At 43.9% G+C, this 17,696-nt stretch overlaps 1 protein-coding gene across 1 annotated transcript; it reads right to left on the bottom strand.

Annotated features, from left to right (window-relative positions):
• Nucleotides 1-4,149: 4,149 nt before the first annotated feature.
• LOC133375015 (uncharacterized) lies at nucleotides 4,150-10,203 on the bottom strand. Its single transcript, XM_061606454.1, has 2 exons — nucleotides 8,355-10,203; nucleotides 4,150-6,033 (listed from the first exon to the last, which is right to left on the bottom strand). Exons 1-2 carry the CDS (start codon nucleotides 9,675-9,677, stop codon nucleotides 5,971-5,973), a joined length of 1,386 nt encoding a protein of 461 aa, XP_061462438.1. The 5' UTR covers nucleotides 9,678-10,203; the 3' UTR covers nucleotides 4,150-5,970.
• Nucleotides 10,204-17,696: the final 7,493 nt, after the last annotated feature.

Below are 17,696 nucleotides of genomic sequence, written 5' to 3'. Positions count from 1 at the left end.
TCAGCATCTCATCTCCTTCTTGTATCTTTAAAATAATATTTTTGACGTTCTTTTCTTAATTTATATGCTAACCATTTCCCCGGTTTCTTTGCAAATTCAAAAGTCCTTTGTTTAGCAAAATTTAGTTTCCTTTCAATTTCTCTGTCAGCATTGATACTTGATTCTGTAACATTTTAATTTGATTTACAATAGAAGCTTTAGCTGGATTCTTTTTCAATTCTTCCTCTTTTTGTTTTATTTCTTCCAAAATTAATTGCATTTTCTGTTGTTTCTTTTTTTTAAATTCAGAGTTACATTTAATAAAATATCCCCTCATAAATGCCTTACTTGTATCCCAAACAACATTTTCATTTGTTCCTTTATGTAAATTATGTTCAAAAAACTCTTTAAATTTCTTCTTACATTCTTGTACTACTTTGTCATTCTGTAATAAAGATTCATTTAGTCTCCATCTAAATCCAAGATTTTTTTTTTATAAGTTAATATCACAGGATTGTGGTCCGAAAAAGTTTTTGGTAATATATCCATTTTAACAATATCTTTCACTAGATTTTTAGACATCCAAATCATATCAATCCTCGAGAATGTTTTATGTCTTTCTGAAAAATAAGTAAATTCCTTTGTGTTATCATTTATATATCTCCAGGTATCCACCAATTCTAAATTTTCCATCAGTTCAAAGCAAATCTTCGGTAATTTACCCTGTGTCTCTTTAATATTTTTTTCAGAAAGTCTATCAATTTTTGGTAAGATTACCCCATTCCAATCACCCATGACACACCAATGATCATATGAAAACTCTGACAATTTTTCCATAAGTCCTGTGTAAAACCTTGTTTTATCTTCATTGGGGGCATAAATACCCGCTATCAAAATTTTTATGCCCTGTAAAGTAATTTCAACCCCCACAATTCTACCACTATCATCCAGTAATATCAATTTAGGAAGCAATTGTGGGTTAATGTAAAGAACTCCATTTTTTTTTTGATCCAGCCGAAATAAATTCTTCACCCAAATTTTTACAAATCAAATATTTGGAATCTTTCTTCTTAATATGAGTTTCTTGTAAACAAATTATATCCAATTTTAATTTTTTCAAATAATGAAACACTTTCTTTCTCTTCTGCGCGGTGTTGGCTCCATTTATATTCCAAGTTAGATATTTGTAATCCATCTTTAAGCGTGTATTTTAAAATGTACCTGATGCTCCCTTTAATCCATCATCTTCCTTCCCCTCCTCTGCATGTTCCTGTTGACTTTGTTTCCCAGGAATTGTATCCATATCTTTGAGTTTATCTTCTTCCATGTCTTTTGAAGCTTTTCTCAAGAAATCCCTTGCTTTTTGAACAGTATTCAATCGATATTTCTGTTGTCTGAATGTAAAAATCACTCCTTCTGGAACATCCCATCTAAACTGAATTTTGCATTGCTTAAGTTTTTCTGTAAAGAAAGCATATTCTTTTCTCTTACGTAAAAGTCTAATAGGAATTTCTTTCATCACCAGTATTTCCTTACCATCAATTTTAAAGGTATTGTTGAAGTGTTGTTGTAATACCATATGTCTGGTCGTCTTTTTTATAAAGTGAACAAGCACATCTCTTGGAATTTTTTTCATTGTTGCATATCTGGAATTAATTCTATAAACTTTATCTATTTCAAATTTCATCCGATCTTCATTCAAATCCAGAAATTTTACTAAAGCATTAACAATTTTATCTCTGATGTCTTCACCTGTTTCCTCAGGGATTGCACGGAATCTCAAACAATGTTCTTTATTTCTCAATTCAATCACAGCCATGTAGTCCAAATTTTTTTCTAATTCCAGATTTAATATATCTGTTCTATTCTCCAAGATTTGTACCTTTTCTTTAGTATTTTTTGCATCCTCCTTTATTTGTCCAATTGTCCCTTTAATCTCATCCACTTGTGTTTTAATATAGTCTTTTATATCTATCAATTCAGTTTTCATTTCCTGTTTTATATCACTAATCCCTTCCATTATTTTTTGAAACATATCTGGGGGTATAGCCCCTTCCTGTGGGTCAATTTGTAACAAACGCCCACAATATTTCTTTTATTGTTAGGCGAGGATCCGCTCCCAAGTACAAGGTTTCAATATTACTCAAGGAACGACGAAACGGTCTTAAAAGTAAAGCCAGAGTTTTATTGAAGCACTTGCAAGTGGAGAAACGAACAAAGCCGAGTCTGCCCCTCCCTGGTCGCAGCCAGGTCTTATACCCTAGGCACCACATACATCATGCATACATTAACTGCCTGCCCAGCCTACTTCCTTATTCCCGATCTTTTCCATATAAGGTCTTTTTGGCTCTTGGCCACATTCCTGAGACAGGCGTTGTCTCTTCACTCGGTGCCATTGAAGTACTTGCAAAACCGGTTTTGCAGGCCAAGGTAATTTACACAAACAAAGAGATAGCCAGGCCAGCTTATGTAAACAGCAAAGTACGTGCCTATGAAATGTTCACTAAGTCACCGGTATTGTCTTTATTTTCCTGAAGCTAAGCAAGTTTTTACAAAAGCAAAAATAAGCATTAGTTCTAGCAGCACTATTTTCTATTTCCTACAAATTGAACCTCTTCGCTCCTGGGCCTTAGTTGCTTTTTTAGTTGTCATTCTCGAAAGAAGCCTTTAATTTCTGATATTAACCACTGTTCCAAAACCTAGAGGCAGTCTATTTCTTTTTTTTTCCCTCCACCAACAAAAGAGTTAATATTCCAGGCACAGCACAGTTCTTATCTACGTCCAGGAATGCAAAACAATTCTGGTTCACAACACCAAGCAATTAGTAACATATACGAACAGCAGATTCGTCCAAAAAGAAATAATCCAAGGAGAAAAATAGTCCAAAATATATTTCCATCAAATAATAACTACCTCTCATCCGTTTTTAATCTTTAAAACTCCAAATTCAGGCCAGCTTTTTGTCGTAAAAAAAAATATATAAATTGTTTACATTTTCTTTCTTCCTTAATTATATTTAAATGAGAAAAAGTATGACTCACCCAGGTTTCTCAGTTGCTGATTCGTAAACAAATCCCTTTTATTGTAGTAATTTAAGCCAAATGATAAGATTTAGACAGAAGGAGGCTCGCTGGTTAAGAACGTTTTTAGGAAGAAAAAAAAAACGCTTCGCTTTTTTTCAGTACCGCATGTTGGAAGTCCTGACTCCGTCTTCAGCCGATCGGTATGCCTTCTTATCTCAGGGAATTCCTGATCAATTCCAGCAGCCGACAGCTCAACGAAGTCCTGTGGAAAATCTGATCGGTTCACCTATACCTTGGAGAACATTTAAGCCAGTCAAAGTTTCCTCTTGGCTGGCTTTTAAACTGAAATAAGCTTCCTCTGAGGCAGAGATCTCTCAGAGACAATCACCAGCTGGGCACTCACTTCCGGGAAGTCACGAAGGTGAGACATACTTGGTATCCTATCATGCCACAGTTCAAATGGTGTTTTGTTGGTTGCAGATGCAGGAAGTCGGTTCTGCAGGTAAGTGGCAGTAACTGCAGCTTCTCCCCAGTACTCCTTTGGTAACTGCGCATCATCCAACAAGGAACGAACCATTTGTTCAAGGTGTCAGCTCTACACTGCATCAGCAGTGCCAGGGGGGGCTGGAAATTCCTGGGTCTTCGGCAGGGAAGGAAAGTCCTTAGCCAGCAGTCGGGTTGTAAATCTGCCAGGCCTATCCGAAGCGTACTTGCCGAGTCAGAAGTCCAGAAGCGAGGTCAGTGGAGGTCCGTGTAGTGAAAGCAGGGAGATCCCCTCCTCCTACTTTTACTGTCCCAGGAATCAATCCCCAACCTTGGGCAATTGATCCTAGCAACCTGGTCTGCTAGGGCTGTGTATGCTTACACCAACCCTGCACGGTAGTACTGCCACCACCCTTCTATTGGTTAAACACTCTGGGGTGAAGGGACCCCCAGAGCCCACTGAACACCCAAGCCTCTCAGGACCAGAGGCTCAATACCCTCCTGGCCCCTTCAGAAGTCTTAAGTGAAAATGTTCCTCTAGTACACGGTAGTTTGGTCAAGCAGCCAGGACTGAACTTAGTAACTGAACCCCTTCTCTGGAATAAACACATGTTGCTTTAAAATAAGTAAAGTTTATTAAAAAAAAGAAAATAAGAAAAGGGGTAAAGGGTACAAAAGATAAAAAGGTACATACAATTAATTTGGAGCAGCAAATCAAATCCTAAAACCAGCACCCAAAAGGGGCAAGGTATATAACAAACAAGATATAAAGGTTCTTGGCACAAAAATGAAAATAATAAAACTAACTGCCTCAATTGTACTTACAAGCCTCAACTCTGTCTCAGGAGTTAGTGTCCTTCCCCTCAGGGACGGCCAGTCAGGAAGTATAGTGGAGCCACCGCAGAGCATCACCATAAGCAAGGTGGTGCCCACAAGTGGAACACAGCCCAAAAGCTGAGGCCTTCTCTTATAGAGAAAAATCCTTGCCTCAGCTGGGAGCAATCAACTAATTTAGCAGTTCCAACACAGGAATGATGAAACGATGTTCCCACAGTACCAGGCCCGTCTCTCCTGGTTTCCCATAACAAACCGTAGGAGTTTTTACGGCCTTGACGGAACCAGGCCCCTCTTTGCTGATAACGAGGTGCCAATTTGCAGTAAGCTGATACAGCTGGGGCTGTAAAAATCACCGGGTCTCTGGGATGAAAAAATATCAAAGGAGTTAACTATCTATGACCAGGGACCCAGGAAAATAATTAAGGGGATCAAACAGGCATGACACGCCCCCTTTCGAGGAAGATGACATCAAAGGTTGAACACCTTTGATATCATCGCTCTAGAAGACATCAAAAAAGATTATCACCTTAAAATACAAACTAAATTATACATTTATTAAAAAGAATTTCAGGCATAACATGGCAAGATCAGTTACAAATCACAAGATCAGCATTAATCATCTAAATGATACATACGAGATAGAGCATCGGCGGCTTTATTATTCTTCCCAGCCACATGATTTATGGTAAAATCAAAATCTTGTAATAACAGAGCCCACCTCAATAGTTTTTGGTTTGAATTCTTCATTCTGGACAGCCAGCACAGGGGAGAGTGATCCGTTTGCAATTGGAAGTGACGTCCCCAAAGATACGGCCTTAATTTCTCCAGGGCCCAAACTATAGCAAGACACTCCTTCTCAATGGTCGCTAGATGGCGCTCTCGCTCTATTAGCTTTTTACTCAGGTAGGCTACAGGGTGGAGTTCTCCGTCCGTATTCTTCTGCAAGAGTACAGCACCCAAACCAAAATTACTAGCATCAGTCTGTACCACAAAGGGTTCAGCAAAATCTGGGGCTTTTAAAACAGGGTAATTTATTAATGCAGCCTTTAAAGCCTCAAAGGCCTGTTGGCAATCAGACGACCACACCACTCGTGCTGGTTTGCATTTCTTACACAAATTAGTCAAAGGAGTAGCAAGACTACTGAAGTGGGGAGTGAAACGCCGATAGTAACCAGCAAGCCCCAAGAATGACTGCACTTGTTTCTTGGTTTGAGGTATTGGCCAATTAGTAATTGCTTCAATTTTGGCATCCAAAGGTTTCAAACAGCCACTACCCACCCTATGGCCTAAATAGGAAACCTCTCCCAACCCAAATTGGCACTTCTGGGCTTTAATGGTAAGTCCTGCATCCTGCAGCCTTTGAAATACAGTTCTCAAGTGTTTCACATGGGATTCCCAATCCCCACTATACACCGCGATATCATCAAGATAGGCGCAGGCGTAATCTCCTAAACCATTCAGGACAGAATTTATTAATCTCATGAACGTACTAGGGGCATTCCTAAGCCCAAAACTCATCATTTTAAATTGATACAAGCCCATATGGGTAACAAAGGCAGATTTCAAGACAGCATCTTCATCTAGGGGTACTTGCCAGTAACCCTTAGTTAGGTCCAAGGTGGTGATGAACTTAGCAGCCCCCAACCTTTCAATCAGATGGTCCATCCTGGGTAAGGGGTATGGATCCACTTGGGTGATTGAATTTAATTTCCTGTAATCCACACAAAAACGAATTTCATTAACATCCTTCTTGGCTACCAGCACAATGGGGGAAGACCAGGGGCTAACAGAAGGTTCAATAACCCCTAAGTCTAACATGGCCTGTATTTCTTTTTCCACCGCTTTAGCATGTGGCCCAGTTACCCTATAAGGGGAGGACTGCATTGGTGGATGATCACCTGTCAAAATAGAATGTTTTGCCAAATGTGTTTTCCCTGGCTTACTAGAAAACAAAGATTAAAAATCCACCAAAACTTGGCGTAGTTGTGAACATTGTTCATATTCCAAGTTATCAGAAAAAAAAACCTCATCAATACCCCCTTCTTGTTGACTTTCTGCCACTAGGTCCACAAACCCTTCTTCCTGCTCTTTCGCCCTAGTGCAGGCCAAAACCAGCTTTGCCCTAGACCAAAATTGCTTAAGGGTATTAATATGGTAAACCCTTGGCTTCTTTTTTGAATCAGGATAGGCCAATAAGTAATTGGTATCACTCAGTTGTGCCTTAACCAGCATAGGCCCAGTCCAGGCTACTGACAACTTAGATCCTGATTGTGGTTTTAACACCAGCACCTCTGAACCCACTGCAAAACGACGTGCCTTAGTATGAGAATCATAATAAGCCTTTTGCTGTTGCTGGGCTTCTGCTAAATTCTCATGGGCAGTCTCCAATGCATCCTTTAGGGTCTCACGCAAGTTTTGTAAATATGTGGTTACTGGTACAGAAGAGAATTCCATCTTTCCTTCCCAATCTGCCCTTAACAAAGACAGGGGACCTGTAATATCCCTGCCAAATACCAACTGATTTGGAGAAGATTTTAAACTGGCCTGGGGGGTATCTCTATAGGCAAACATAAGAAACGGCAAGGCCACATCCCAGTTACCTGAATGTTTTACAGCATGTGCCCTTAACATTCTTGCTAGAGTCAGGTTCAGACGTTCACAAAGTCCATTGGATTCATGCTGTCCAGGCACCGACATCACATGTTCTATCCCAGCAATCTCCCATAGCTTTTTAGTGAGTTTAGCTACAAAACCTGGGCCTTGATCTGATAAGATAACTTTTGGGCAACCCCACCGAGAAAAAATCTCTAATAGAGCCTTTGAAATAGCCGTGGCAGTAATGCTGCTTAGAGCTACTGCTTCAGCAAATCGTGTTGCATAATCTATATAAGTCAAAATAAATTTCTTCCCACTAGGCGTCACATTCAGTGGACCAAGAATATCCACTGCGACCCGGGCAAATGGTTCTGCTATGATCTCAGAAACTTGCATAGGCATTTTAGGGTGATCCCTAGCATGTCCTACTAGCTGACAGGTTAAACAGCTTTTACAAAAATCCTGCACCCCTTTTGCAATCTGGGGCCAATAAAAGCAACGAGTTACTCGGGCTAAAGTTCTTTTTATTCCCAAATGGCCTCCACTGATAGCATCATGAGCCAATTGTAACACTTCTAGCCTATGCGCTGATGGAACTACCAGTTGTTTAACAGGTTTCCAATCCACAGATGCACCCTGCGGCACATGCTCTCTGTATAACAACCCATTTTTCCAATAGAATCTTACGGTCACAGATTTAGACAATTCCAAGGGAGCATTGTCTGCAGCTTCCCTACATTTTTGCAAACTTTCATCTTGTAGGAGAGCTTCCCTAAACGCCTTAGAACGAACAGAATTTAATTGCAACTCTTTCTCAGGAGATTCAACATCATCCCTATTCCCAGCTCCGTTTGGCAGCGGCTGGTTTAAATCATCAACTTCTCGTGTCACAGCACCATCTAGTGGTAAAATTTCAATATCAGGTTCGCGCTCTAACTTCTTAACTGCACTTCTAGTTAAAACATTTACATTCACGTTTCCAGCCTTCTGATTATGTAAATAATGTGCATAGGCAATATCATTCCCCAACAGGAAATCGAAAAACTGGTCAGAGTAATCATGAATTAATACTCTATGTTTTCCCGACCAGTTTTTATATGAAATCCAAACATCAGCCACATCACAAAGTTTATTAGACATCCCATAAACATGTACTGACGCTTTAATCCCTGGTAAAATTAATTCAGGCGGAATTAAATGGCGAGATAAACTCGATGCCTCACTGCCCGAATCGCGAAAGGCCGTTAACTTAACATAATTCACAAAAATAGTCTCTTTAAACATTTTGTTGGACCAAGCAATCTGGCCAGGCAAACAGGAATAGTTAACGTTGTCTGCAGGGAGTCGTTCCTTCTCTCCCTTCCCGCTTTGGAGTAGTTCCTGGGTTGACTTTTTCCTTCCACCCCCCTTCTTTTCTCCCGGTTGAATAACACTCACCGCAGGAGTCTGTTTACTTCCTTTCCTTTGGGTGATGGGACTATTCTCAGTACTAGGAGCTGAAAACTCCCAGTCCTGGTCGGAATTAGAATCCGAAGACGACCAACGGGAAATTTCTGGAGATGACTGCCCTCCTGGTTCTTCATAATCACGGGCTCTCTGTACTACCGCTATTTTAGTCCCTTTGCTGACACTCACATTCTGCTTCTTAATCAGTTGGGAACACTGGTCCTTTCTGTGCCCCGGTTGTTTACATAGAAAGCATAAATTCTCCAAAACTGCTTTACTCGGTTGGTAAACTGACGGACGCACGGGAACAGCAGCAGGAACAGAGCTCTCCCCTTTGTCCTCCGACTTAACTACAGATGGCCACGTTTTTTTCTTCCACTCACTTCCTCCACCCGCTGGTTGATTCCCTTTGTAATTGCCCGGTTTTTTAACATATGCTTTAGGCAATTCCTCTTTGTCCTGAAAGGAATCTAGTTCATCAGCATAATGACCGGCTTCTTGCAAGCTTTTTGGCTTTTTGCCTCGCACCGCTGCGGCAAGCTCTCTTGGCAACATTTTGTAAAATTTCTCCAGAGTATACACAGTCCTTAACTGCTCAAAAGTATTAGCTTTTGCAGCTGCAATCCACAAATCCATAGCTTGAGCAGTACGAGCGCTTAATGCTGAAAACGTCTCTTTTGATTTTTTTGTCAAAGTCTCAAACTTTTGGTAACATGCCCTGGTGGATAGCGCAAACTGGGCTGTTGCCAATTTTACAAAGTTTTCATAATCATCAGCTAGCTCTCTCGGGAGTTTACACATTAGACTTCTTAACTCTCCCTTTCCTTGAGTGCGTAGAATTTTCATCCAGTATTTTTTGTCTAAAGACTGGTCCACACACGCTTGCTCAAAGATTAAAAAAAACTCGGAGATATCCTCTCCCGCTTGATAAAACGGAAAATCTGCTGGATCCGCTCCTCCCAAACACACTCTGCCAGACCTCAGTCCTTGGCTTGGTGGGGCAAAAGCTTGTTGTTGTTGTACAAGGGTAGTCATAAGAGCCATCTGTTTCGAGAAGAAGTTGTGCATTTCTGCCCACATATCCATGGGTGGCACACCCCCACTCTGGCTAACTTGGCTATCCATATTCCGTCGACCCCGTACCGGTGACGGTGCTCGTTCTCCCTCCGGAGTAAAGCTTTGGACTGGCAGCCCCTCTGCGCTGCCTCCTGCTGCTTCAAAATTGCCTTGAGGTAACATCTCTGTTTGTTCCTCATCACTACTCTCAGTGGAAACCTGATCTAATGCCTTCTTTTGTTTAGATCTTGTATCCATCCTGACTTTCCAAAAACAACAAACCTTTGTGCCAGAATCTTTAATAATTGTAATTTATCCAATTGTACCTTTTCCACAACTATGTTTAACCAGAGATAGGTTCAGTCTTTTTCGACCCCAAACGCTGCCAACATGTAGTGAAAGCAGGGAGATCCCCTCCTCCTACTTTTACTGTCCCAGGAATCAATCCCCAACCTTGGGCAATTGATCCTAGCAACCTGGTCTGCTAGGGCTGTGTATGCTTACACCAACCCTGCACGGTAGTACTGCCACCACCCTTCTATTGGTTAAACACTCTGGGGTGAAGGGACCCCCAGAGCCCACTGAACACCCAAGCCTCTCAGGACCAGAGGCTCAATACCCTCCTGGCCCCTTCAGAAGTCTTAAGTGAAAATGTTCCTCTAGTACACGGTAGTTTGGTCAAGCAGCCAGGACTGAACTTAGTAACTGAACCCCTTCTCTGGAATAAACACACGTTGCTTTAAAATAAGTAAAGTTTATTAAAAAAAAGAAAATAAGAAAAGGGGTAAAGGGTACAAAAGATAAAAAGGTACATACAATTAATTTGGAGCAGCAAATCAAATCCTAAAACCAGCACCCAAAAGGGGCAAGGTATATAACAAACAAGATATAAAGGTTCTTGGCACAAAAATGAAAATAATAAAACTAACTGCCTCAATTGTACTTACAAGCCTCAACTCTGTCTCAGGAGTTAGTGTCCTTCCCCTCAGGGACGGCCAGTCAGGAAGTATAGTGGAGCCACCGCAGAGCATCACCATAAGCAAGGTGGTGCCCACAAGTGGAACACAGCCCAAAAGCTGAGGCCTTCTCTTATAGAGAAAAATCCTTGCCTCAGCTGGGAGCAATCAACTAATTTAGCAGTTCCAACACAGGAATGATGAAACGATGTTCCCACAGTACCAGGCCCGTCTCTCCTGGTTTCCCATAACAAACCGTAGGAGTTTTTACGGCCTTGACGGAACCAGGCCCCTCTTTGCTGATAACGAGGTGCCAATTTGCAGTAAGCTGATACAGCTGGGGCTGTAAAAATCACCGGGTCTCTGGGATGAAAAAATATCAAAGGAGTTAACTATCTATGACCAGGGACCCAGGAAAATAATTAAGGGGATCAAACAGGCATGACAGTCCGGGATCAATTGCCAAGGAGGTCAGTCAAAGAGATGCTGCAGGGAAACTAGGTCTACACAAAGCCACGCCTGACGTTGCAGTCAGCAACAAGCTGCAGCCAAGGTGTGCCTTATAAAGAGCAGGATGGACAGCAGGTGTGAGCCCTCAGCATTTGGGCCTTAAGGAGACAGGCCTGCCTCTCTTCTGCCTGATCTTCTGCTGTCTACGTTCTGCAGGTGAGGGGGGAATATCCTGTTCACTGTCTGTGTCTGGCTGCATGGCCTCTGCTGTCCCTGGGGTGCTCTGCAGCTGAGGGGCAAAAGGAGCTGGATTCTCAGGAGGCTCCTCCATGTCTCCTGCTGCTCCTGGGTCTGCTGCTGTTACTCCCGAGTCGTCCTCATCTGAGGAGTCCTCTGATGGGGCCATGACACAAGGGTCCTGTTCATTGTCTCCGAGACCCCATTCTGCTCTGGGTTGTACACAACTGTAGTCTGGTGCTCTATGCCTTCCTCACGGAGAAAGTCTTGCATAGCCCTAGACACATATTCCCCCCCATTATCAGATCTTATGATCTGTGGCTTTCTGCCAAATTTGTTAGACACAATCCTAACATAGTCCTTCAGTTTTTGAAGTACTTGACTTTTCTCCTTTAGGAAGTACATGGTAGTATATCTGGAGTAGTCATCTATAAAAGTCAGTATGTATAAATTTCCACCTTGGGATGCCACTTTCATTGGCCCACAAAGATCAGTGTGAATCAATTCTAGAGGCTTTTTTGTTTTCCTCTCTCTTTTCTTAGGAAATTTTGGTCTCACACTTTTGGTTTTAATACAGGACTCGCAAGTCTGTGTACAATTGCACTGTTTCATTTTGATGCCTCTTGCCAAATTCTCCCTTTCAAGAGCAGTTTCTCTAGCTATGCTGGCATGTCCCATCCTTCTTTGCCAGATATGCAAGCATTCAGAATCACTGGTTTCCTTGACCACATTTGCATGCACGGTTTCTAAGTACTCTAGAATTAAAAGTCCATTTTTCACTTTTGCAGTGCAACTTATTCCTCCTTCATCTAGAACATGGCAAGATTCTCCACTCATATGAAGTTCACCTCCAAATCCCATTATCTTTGTAACACTTATTAAATTGTCTTTAAAATCTGGAACATATAGACAGTTTTTAAGTTCCATCTGTCTTTCCCCACCTTGCACTTTGCATAATTCCACTGTACCAATTCCTTCACAGAATAATTCTTGTCCAGATGCTGTAAATATCTTTTGCCTGTGACTTTCAAAACTTTTAAACCGGTTTCTATCAATTATAATATGTGAGGTGGATCCTGAGTCAATTAAAAATCTGCTTTTACAATCACTCTTGCCTTCATGAGGCACATAGTAGCTAGAATTCTCTGGTGTTGGCTTTCTTTGCCTTTGTTTAAAGACTGTTTGCCTGGGGGTTTCTCTCACTGCAGCTGGCTGTTTGAAGTCAGGCTTTGCTCTCGTCTGCCCTCTATCGCAATCCCTTTGAAAATGTTTTGGAGAGCCACATTTAAAACACAAATTCCATCTGTCTTCGCCTTTTTGTGGATTGGGGCGATGACTCATTCTTTTGTCCCTTTCCTGTCTGCCTCTAGCAAGGTTTGCTTCTTGAGACAGACCTTTTTCTTCCTGCCTTTCTCTAAAGTCCTGGTCTTTTAAATACGATATAAGCTCACTCAGACTTTGGTCAGAACTTTCTAGCACACAGGAAATTAATTTATGATCCTGATTAAGAGAGCTTAAAAGCAATCCTTTCTTTAATTCATCATCCAGAAATCTGCCACACCTTTCCAATTTTGCCAAAAGTTCTGAAAACTTTTCTATGTATTTATTCAGACTGCCTCTCTCAGCAGTTTCTTTCAGAGAAAATAACTCTTTGTAAAGATACATGATGTGGCTCTTTCTTTTCTTGTTATAGATTCCTCCAAGTTTGTCATACATTTCCTTTACACTGTCACACCCAACACAGAGATTTAATGCTTTGTCTGATACAGCAGAAATGAGCAGAGATTTTACTCTTGCGTGCTTACGTCTCCATGAGGCTGTTGCGTTCACATCCTCAGCCGATGGTTCAGGATCAGTCAGGATTCCTTCTGTTAGGTCAAAACTAAAATCCTGAGCTGTCCGCTCGACCTTACTCACCTCACGTTCACCCCAGGAAGAGTGCGGAGCTGAGTCACATGAACCCGCTGCCAGAGGCCCAGGCAATAACGACAACAAAGAACCTTTGACAAAGGGGACCGACCCAAACCTGTCCAGCAAGATGCCTTTCAGAAATTGGGAACCCTGTTTATTGAAAGGGGTTCAGATTATATACCCTCAAGGAGGGGCTACAGGTGAGGGGGATGAACCTAATACAGCATAAAGAAATGACACAGTGGCATAAAGGTCAAGAAAGGGGGGGAAGGAGAACAAGGGGAGATGAGCAGATTTGCTGGGGGCATACTGCCCCTTGGTAAATCAGTTTTTGCAGACTGCTACAGCCTTGAGACAAAGGCTGGAGCCAGAGAGCTCAAAACAACCAGGAAGAGAACACTAAAACAGAGTACAAAACAAATGCAAAACATATTCTTGTGGGGACAAACGTTTTCATCCTGTGGCATATATCTGTTAAAGCTCAATGAGCATATGAAAAGGTGAGTCCAGCTTGCAATCTGAACCAAAGTTCTTCCTGCAAAGTTCCCTGGGATGGGGGTCAGGTTAGGGGCAAATAAACCGAAATTAGTTTTATTTCAACCATAATTCATTGTAACTGAACACTTCCAAATCTTCTCCGTCCAAGGGCACTCTGAATCTTAAATCCCACAGTTCGCAGTTATCTTTTTCAAGCCTTGGGACGCGTCTCTCCAGCGCTGACACTTCAGTCATCTTTTCTATCTGTGTTCTGCTTTTCTTTCTAACTTAGTCTCCCTTGTAAATTACACACAAGCACTTTCAGCTTCAGCTACGACTTGCCTTCAACTTCGTTTGCTGGGCCCATAACCCTTGTTGGCTGTATGTAATTGTGTTGCTTAATTTCGATGACCGGGAGGGGGCGCTGGAGGAACTGAGCAACCACGTGGAGAGCCGTTGCGGCTGTCCCGCCACCCAGCTGTTTGCCGGCGGCGGCAATCCCGGAGAACGCGCCGCGCAAAAGGGAGGCCGAGCGGGCAGCATTGGACACGTTGGCCTGGAAACAAGCGGCAAGAAAACGCTGGCGACGGCTGCAGCGGCAAACAACACAACCCCCGCCGCGTTGCATTAGCAGGGCTGCGTGGGATCCCGCCGGCCAGCAGCTCGCTGGCGGCGGCTGTAGCCGCAGTAACAAAAACCTCCCCGCGCGCTGCCGCTGCTCTGCCCCGTTAGGGGCGCAGAGAACGAGTAATGGGGGGGCTCCGAGGAGCTAAACTCAGGCGCCCCCGTTGCGCAGCCCCGGCAAAGGCTGAGAGGGGCTGGCGGCCTCAGCGCGGCCAAAATGGCGCTCCTTTCGCGCCAAAAATACCCTTAAAAAACTTAAAGGTACACAAAACAGGTAAACAGGGAACAAGACAAAAAGGGGCGGGGAGGAAATTTCGGCCCCGTCGCCGCGGACAAAGAAGGGCAAAAGGAAAAATCAGGGAAATTTATTTTAAAAATCGGTAAGAACTCACGTGGCGAGTAGTTCTGATGCGTCTGCCGTGGACCAGGACAGGAAATGAACTAGGGTCTGCAGGCCAGAGGGGCCCCCAGGCTGCAACTTCCGCGCATTTCCTGTCCTTGGACTCAGATGACAGACTACTACCCACGTGATGGACTGGCATCCAGGGAAAATGTGCCAGCGTGTGTGTGCTTTCACCTAAGGAAGCAGGCTTTTACCCTGCATCAGGATCACTGGGACTGGAGACTTAGTAAAATGAGAAAAGCTACTTTATTTATATTGTAGATAGAAAGGCAAACCTACTTCTAACTAACTAAGTTGGAGGCGTAACGCCCAGGTGCGGGAGTTGCCCTCATGGCTAGGAGAGAGCAGAGACAAAGGGATGTCTCCTCACTCCCAGACAGTCAGAGAACAAAGGAATGGAAAGGGCGGAAGGAGGAGGGGCAGGTAAGCTTCCCTAAAGACATCACAGTCTAGCGACAGAAGGAAGTCAGTCAGAGCATCACAGGTAAAGGTAAACAAGCCTGTCCATCTGGAGGACCCTAGCTCTATCTCCCTCCTGGAGCACAAACAAAAGAACAAAACAGGAGTTGCTCTTGCCCCACTTCCAACAAGAGGAGTGGGTTAGCCACTGTGAAGAGTCTTCTAACAAGCTTCCTTTCATGTGGGGGTGTCAGTCCTGTGACACTCCCCCCTTTCATGCTTGGCTGTTAGGGACGTCCATTGTGTGAGAAGGCATTAATAAGGACTTTATTCTCAACCCAGCAGCAAAAAAGGGGGTGGGGCTGTGACTGTCATGAAAGGACCCTGCACTTCTGAATTTGCCACTACACTACTGTTGGCTACTGAAAAGAGTCTTCTAACATGCTTCCTTGTCCTTTCCTGCTGATAGGAGCTAATCAGAATAAAAGGAGGTGAGTCAGCGACTGAGAGGACTCTTCTCAGCAGCTAGCACACTCCCTTTCACGCTGATGAGCTCCTAGGGACGCCTGCTGTTGTGGCAGAAGACATTACCCATATAACCAGAAATTTGACCATATAACACCTATTCTGGCCCAACTGCACTGGCTACCAATATGTTTCTGGGCCAGATTCAAAGTGTTGGTTCTTACCTATAAAGCCCTTAACGGCATCGGACCGCAATACCTGGCGGAACGCCTCTCCTGCTATGTACCTACCCGTTCGCTGCGCTTGACGTCGAAGGCCCTTCTCCGGGTTCCAACGCATAGCGAGGCCCGGAGAGCAATAACTAGAACTAGGGCCTTCTCAGTAGTGGCCCCCGAATTATGGAACGCCCTCCCTGATGAGATACGCCTGGCGCCTTCTTTGTTATCTTTTCGGCACCAGGTAAAGACCTACCTCTTTGCCCAGGCTTTTTAAATTTTAAATTTAAATTTTAAATTTCAAATGTTAATTTTAATTTTTTTGTTGCAATCTTGTTTTCACATATGTTTTATAGTGTATTTTATTTATAGTCACTTGTATTTTAACCTGTTTTTATTGTTGTACACCGCCCTGAGAGCTTATTGCTAAAGGGCGGTATAAAAGCACAATTAATAAATAATAATAAATTAACAAGGACAGGGAAGCAGATAGCAGCACTGCAGCCTGGTCAGATTATTCTATAAATTGAGAAGGGGCGGGGCTGTGACTGTCATGAAGGGACCCTGCACTTCTGAAATTGCCATTGCGCTGCCGGTGAGGAGGAAATGCCCTCTGTGACCAACCAGTTCAGATCTCTAGCAAAAGCAGCTGTCGGGGTGGGGCAAGAGAGCAAAACAAAGCAGCTGGCAGAGAGAGAGGGAGGGAGAGAAGAGCGGTGGTCCTGCCCACTTTTGGCTCTGGCTCCACCCACTGTAGGCCTCCATATACTGCCAACACACACACACACACAGCGCTCCCCAAAAGGCCCCTGAGAGGGAGAAGGGTCCCGTTCCCAGGTGTACATGATGATGCCAATGCCACCCTGTGGCCCCACTGTGGCTGCTGGGAGAGAGGGAGGCCTGAAGCAACAGTAATCTGCAGATTGAAATTATGCTTTGTTCTAGGCTGCACAACAGCTGGTGTAGCCCAGTGGGGAGAAGAGCCTGGCTGGGAGTCCAGAGTGTGGGAGTTCAAATCCCGCTTGTGTCTCCTGGGTGTCAAGGGCCAGCTAAAGACCACTCCCCCCAGTGAGTGGCTCAGGGGTTACGTGCCCTGCCCCCTGTGCAGCCATGGGCAAGCTGCATCGTCCCAAGGAGCCCAGTTGCCCCCCAGATGACAGTGGTGGACAAGGAAGGGGCTGGCTTGTGCAGCTGTGGCAAGCTGAGCAGGCCCTAGGCAGCTGGGGAGGACTAGCCCCAGAGAGAGGCAATGGGAAACCCCCTCTGAATACCGTTTACCATGAAATCCCTATTCATAGGGTTGCCACAAGTCAGAATCGACTTGAAGACAGCCCATTTCCATTTTCTAGGTTGCATACACGGTTTACACGCCATAGTTTTAAAAGATACTACATTCTGATCTTTGACTTTTCCGCTTTGACTTTGTTGTTGATTTTATGTACGTTGCTTTGAGAATGTTTTCCCATTGACTTGGTGACATAGAAATTTCTGTATAAATTAATAATAATAATAATAATAATAAATATGCATATAAAGACACATTCAAAGGACAAATCCCCCCCCTCAGAAGAATCATGGGAACTGTATTTTAAGAGTGCTTGGAATTGTACTCCGTAAGGGGTAAACCACAGTTTCCGGGCGGAGGGGGGCGCTTTAAGGTTTGGTGTGCGCACAGCTGTCATTCCGTGACTCGTATTTATGGATGAATATTTAAAAACGGCAACCTCAAACCAGCCTACATAATGACTTTTCATGTTTAATTTTTGTCTCAGTAGAGCCTCTGACTCTTTAGCCGCTACAGGGCAGGTAGAAATCCAACAGGTGCAGCCCTGCGTGCCATTTCCTCTCTACGCCAGGGGAAAAAGGCATCAGCTCCTGAAATTCTGCCTGCCTCGCAGCCGCTAAAGGCCCAGGACAAGAGCGCCTCGCCAGGAGAAACAAAAGTGGAAAATGGAAGCGTTGGGTGGGTTCGGGTCGCACCCAACTGCCTGCCAGAGATAACAGCGTGAAGGCGCCTCCCTTCAGGCCGCTGGCAAGGCAGGCACCCAACTTGGCGCTGCAGAACCGCCCAGCGCCTGCAAGGCAGCTGCCTGCTGGGGCCCGAAGCCCGTTCGGGAGACGGGCCCGGGCTTGCAGAGGC

This window comes from Rhineura floridana, chromosome 22 (assembly GCF_030035675.1).
Source record: "Rhineura floridana isolate rRhiFlo1 chromosome 22, rRhiFlo1.hap2, whole genome shotgun sequence".
Lineage (NCBI taxonomy): Eukaryota > Metazoa > Chordata > Lepidosauria > Squamata > Rhineuridae > Rhineura > Rhineura floridana.
This window is presented reverse-complemented; position numbering and strand designations above follow the sequence as displayed.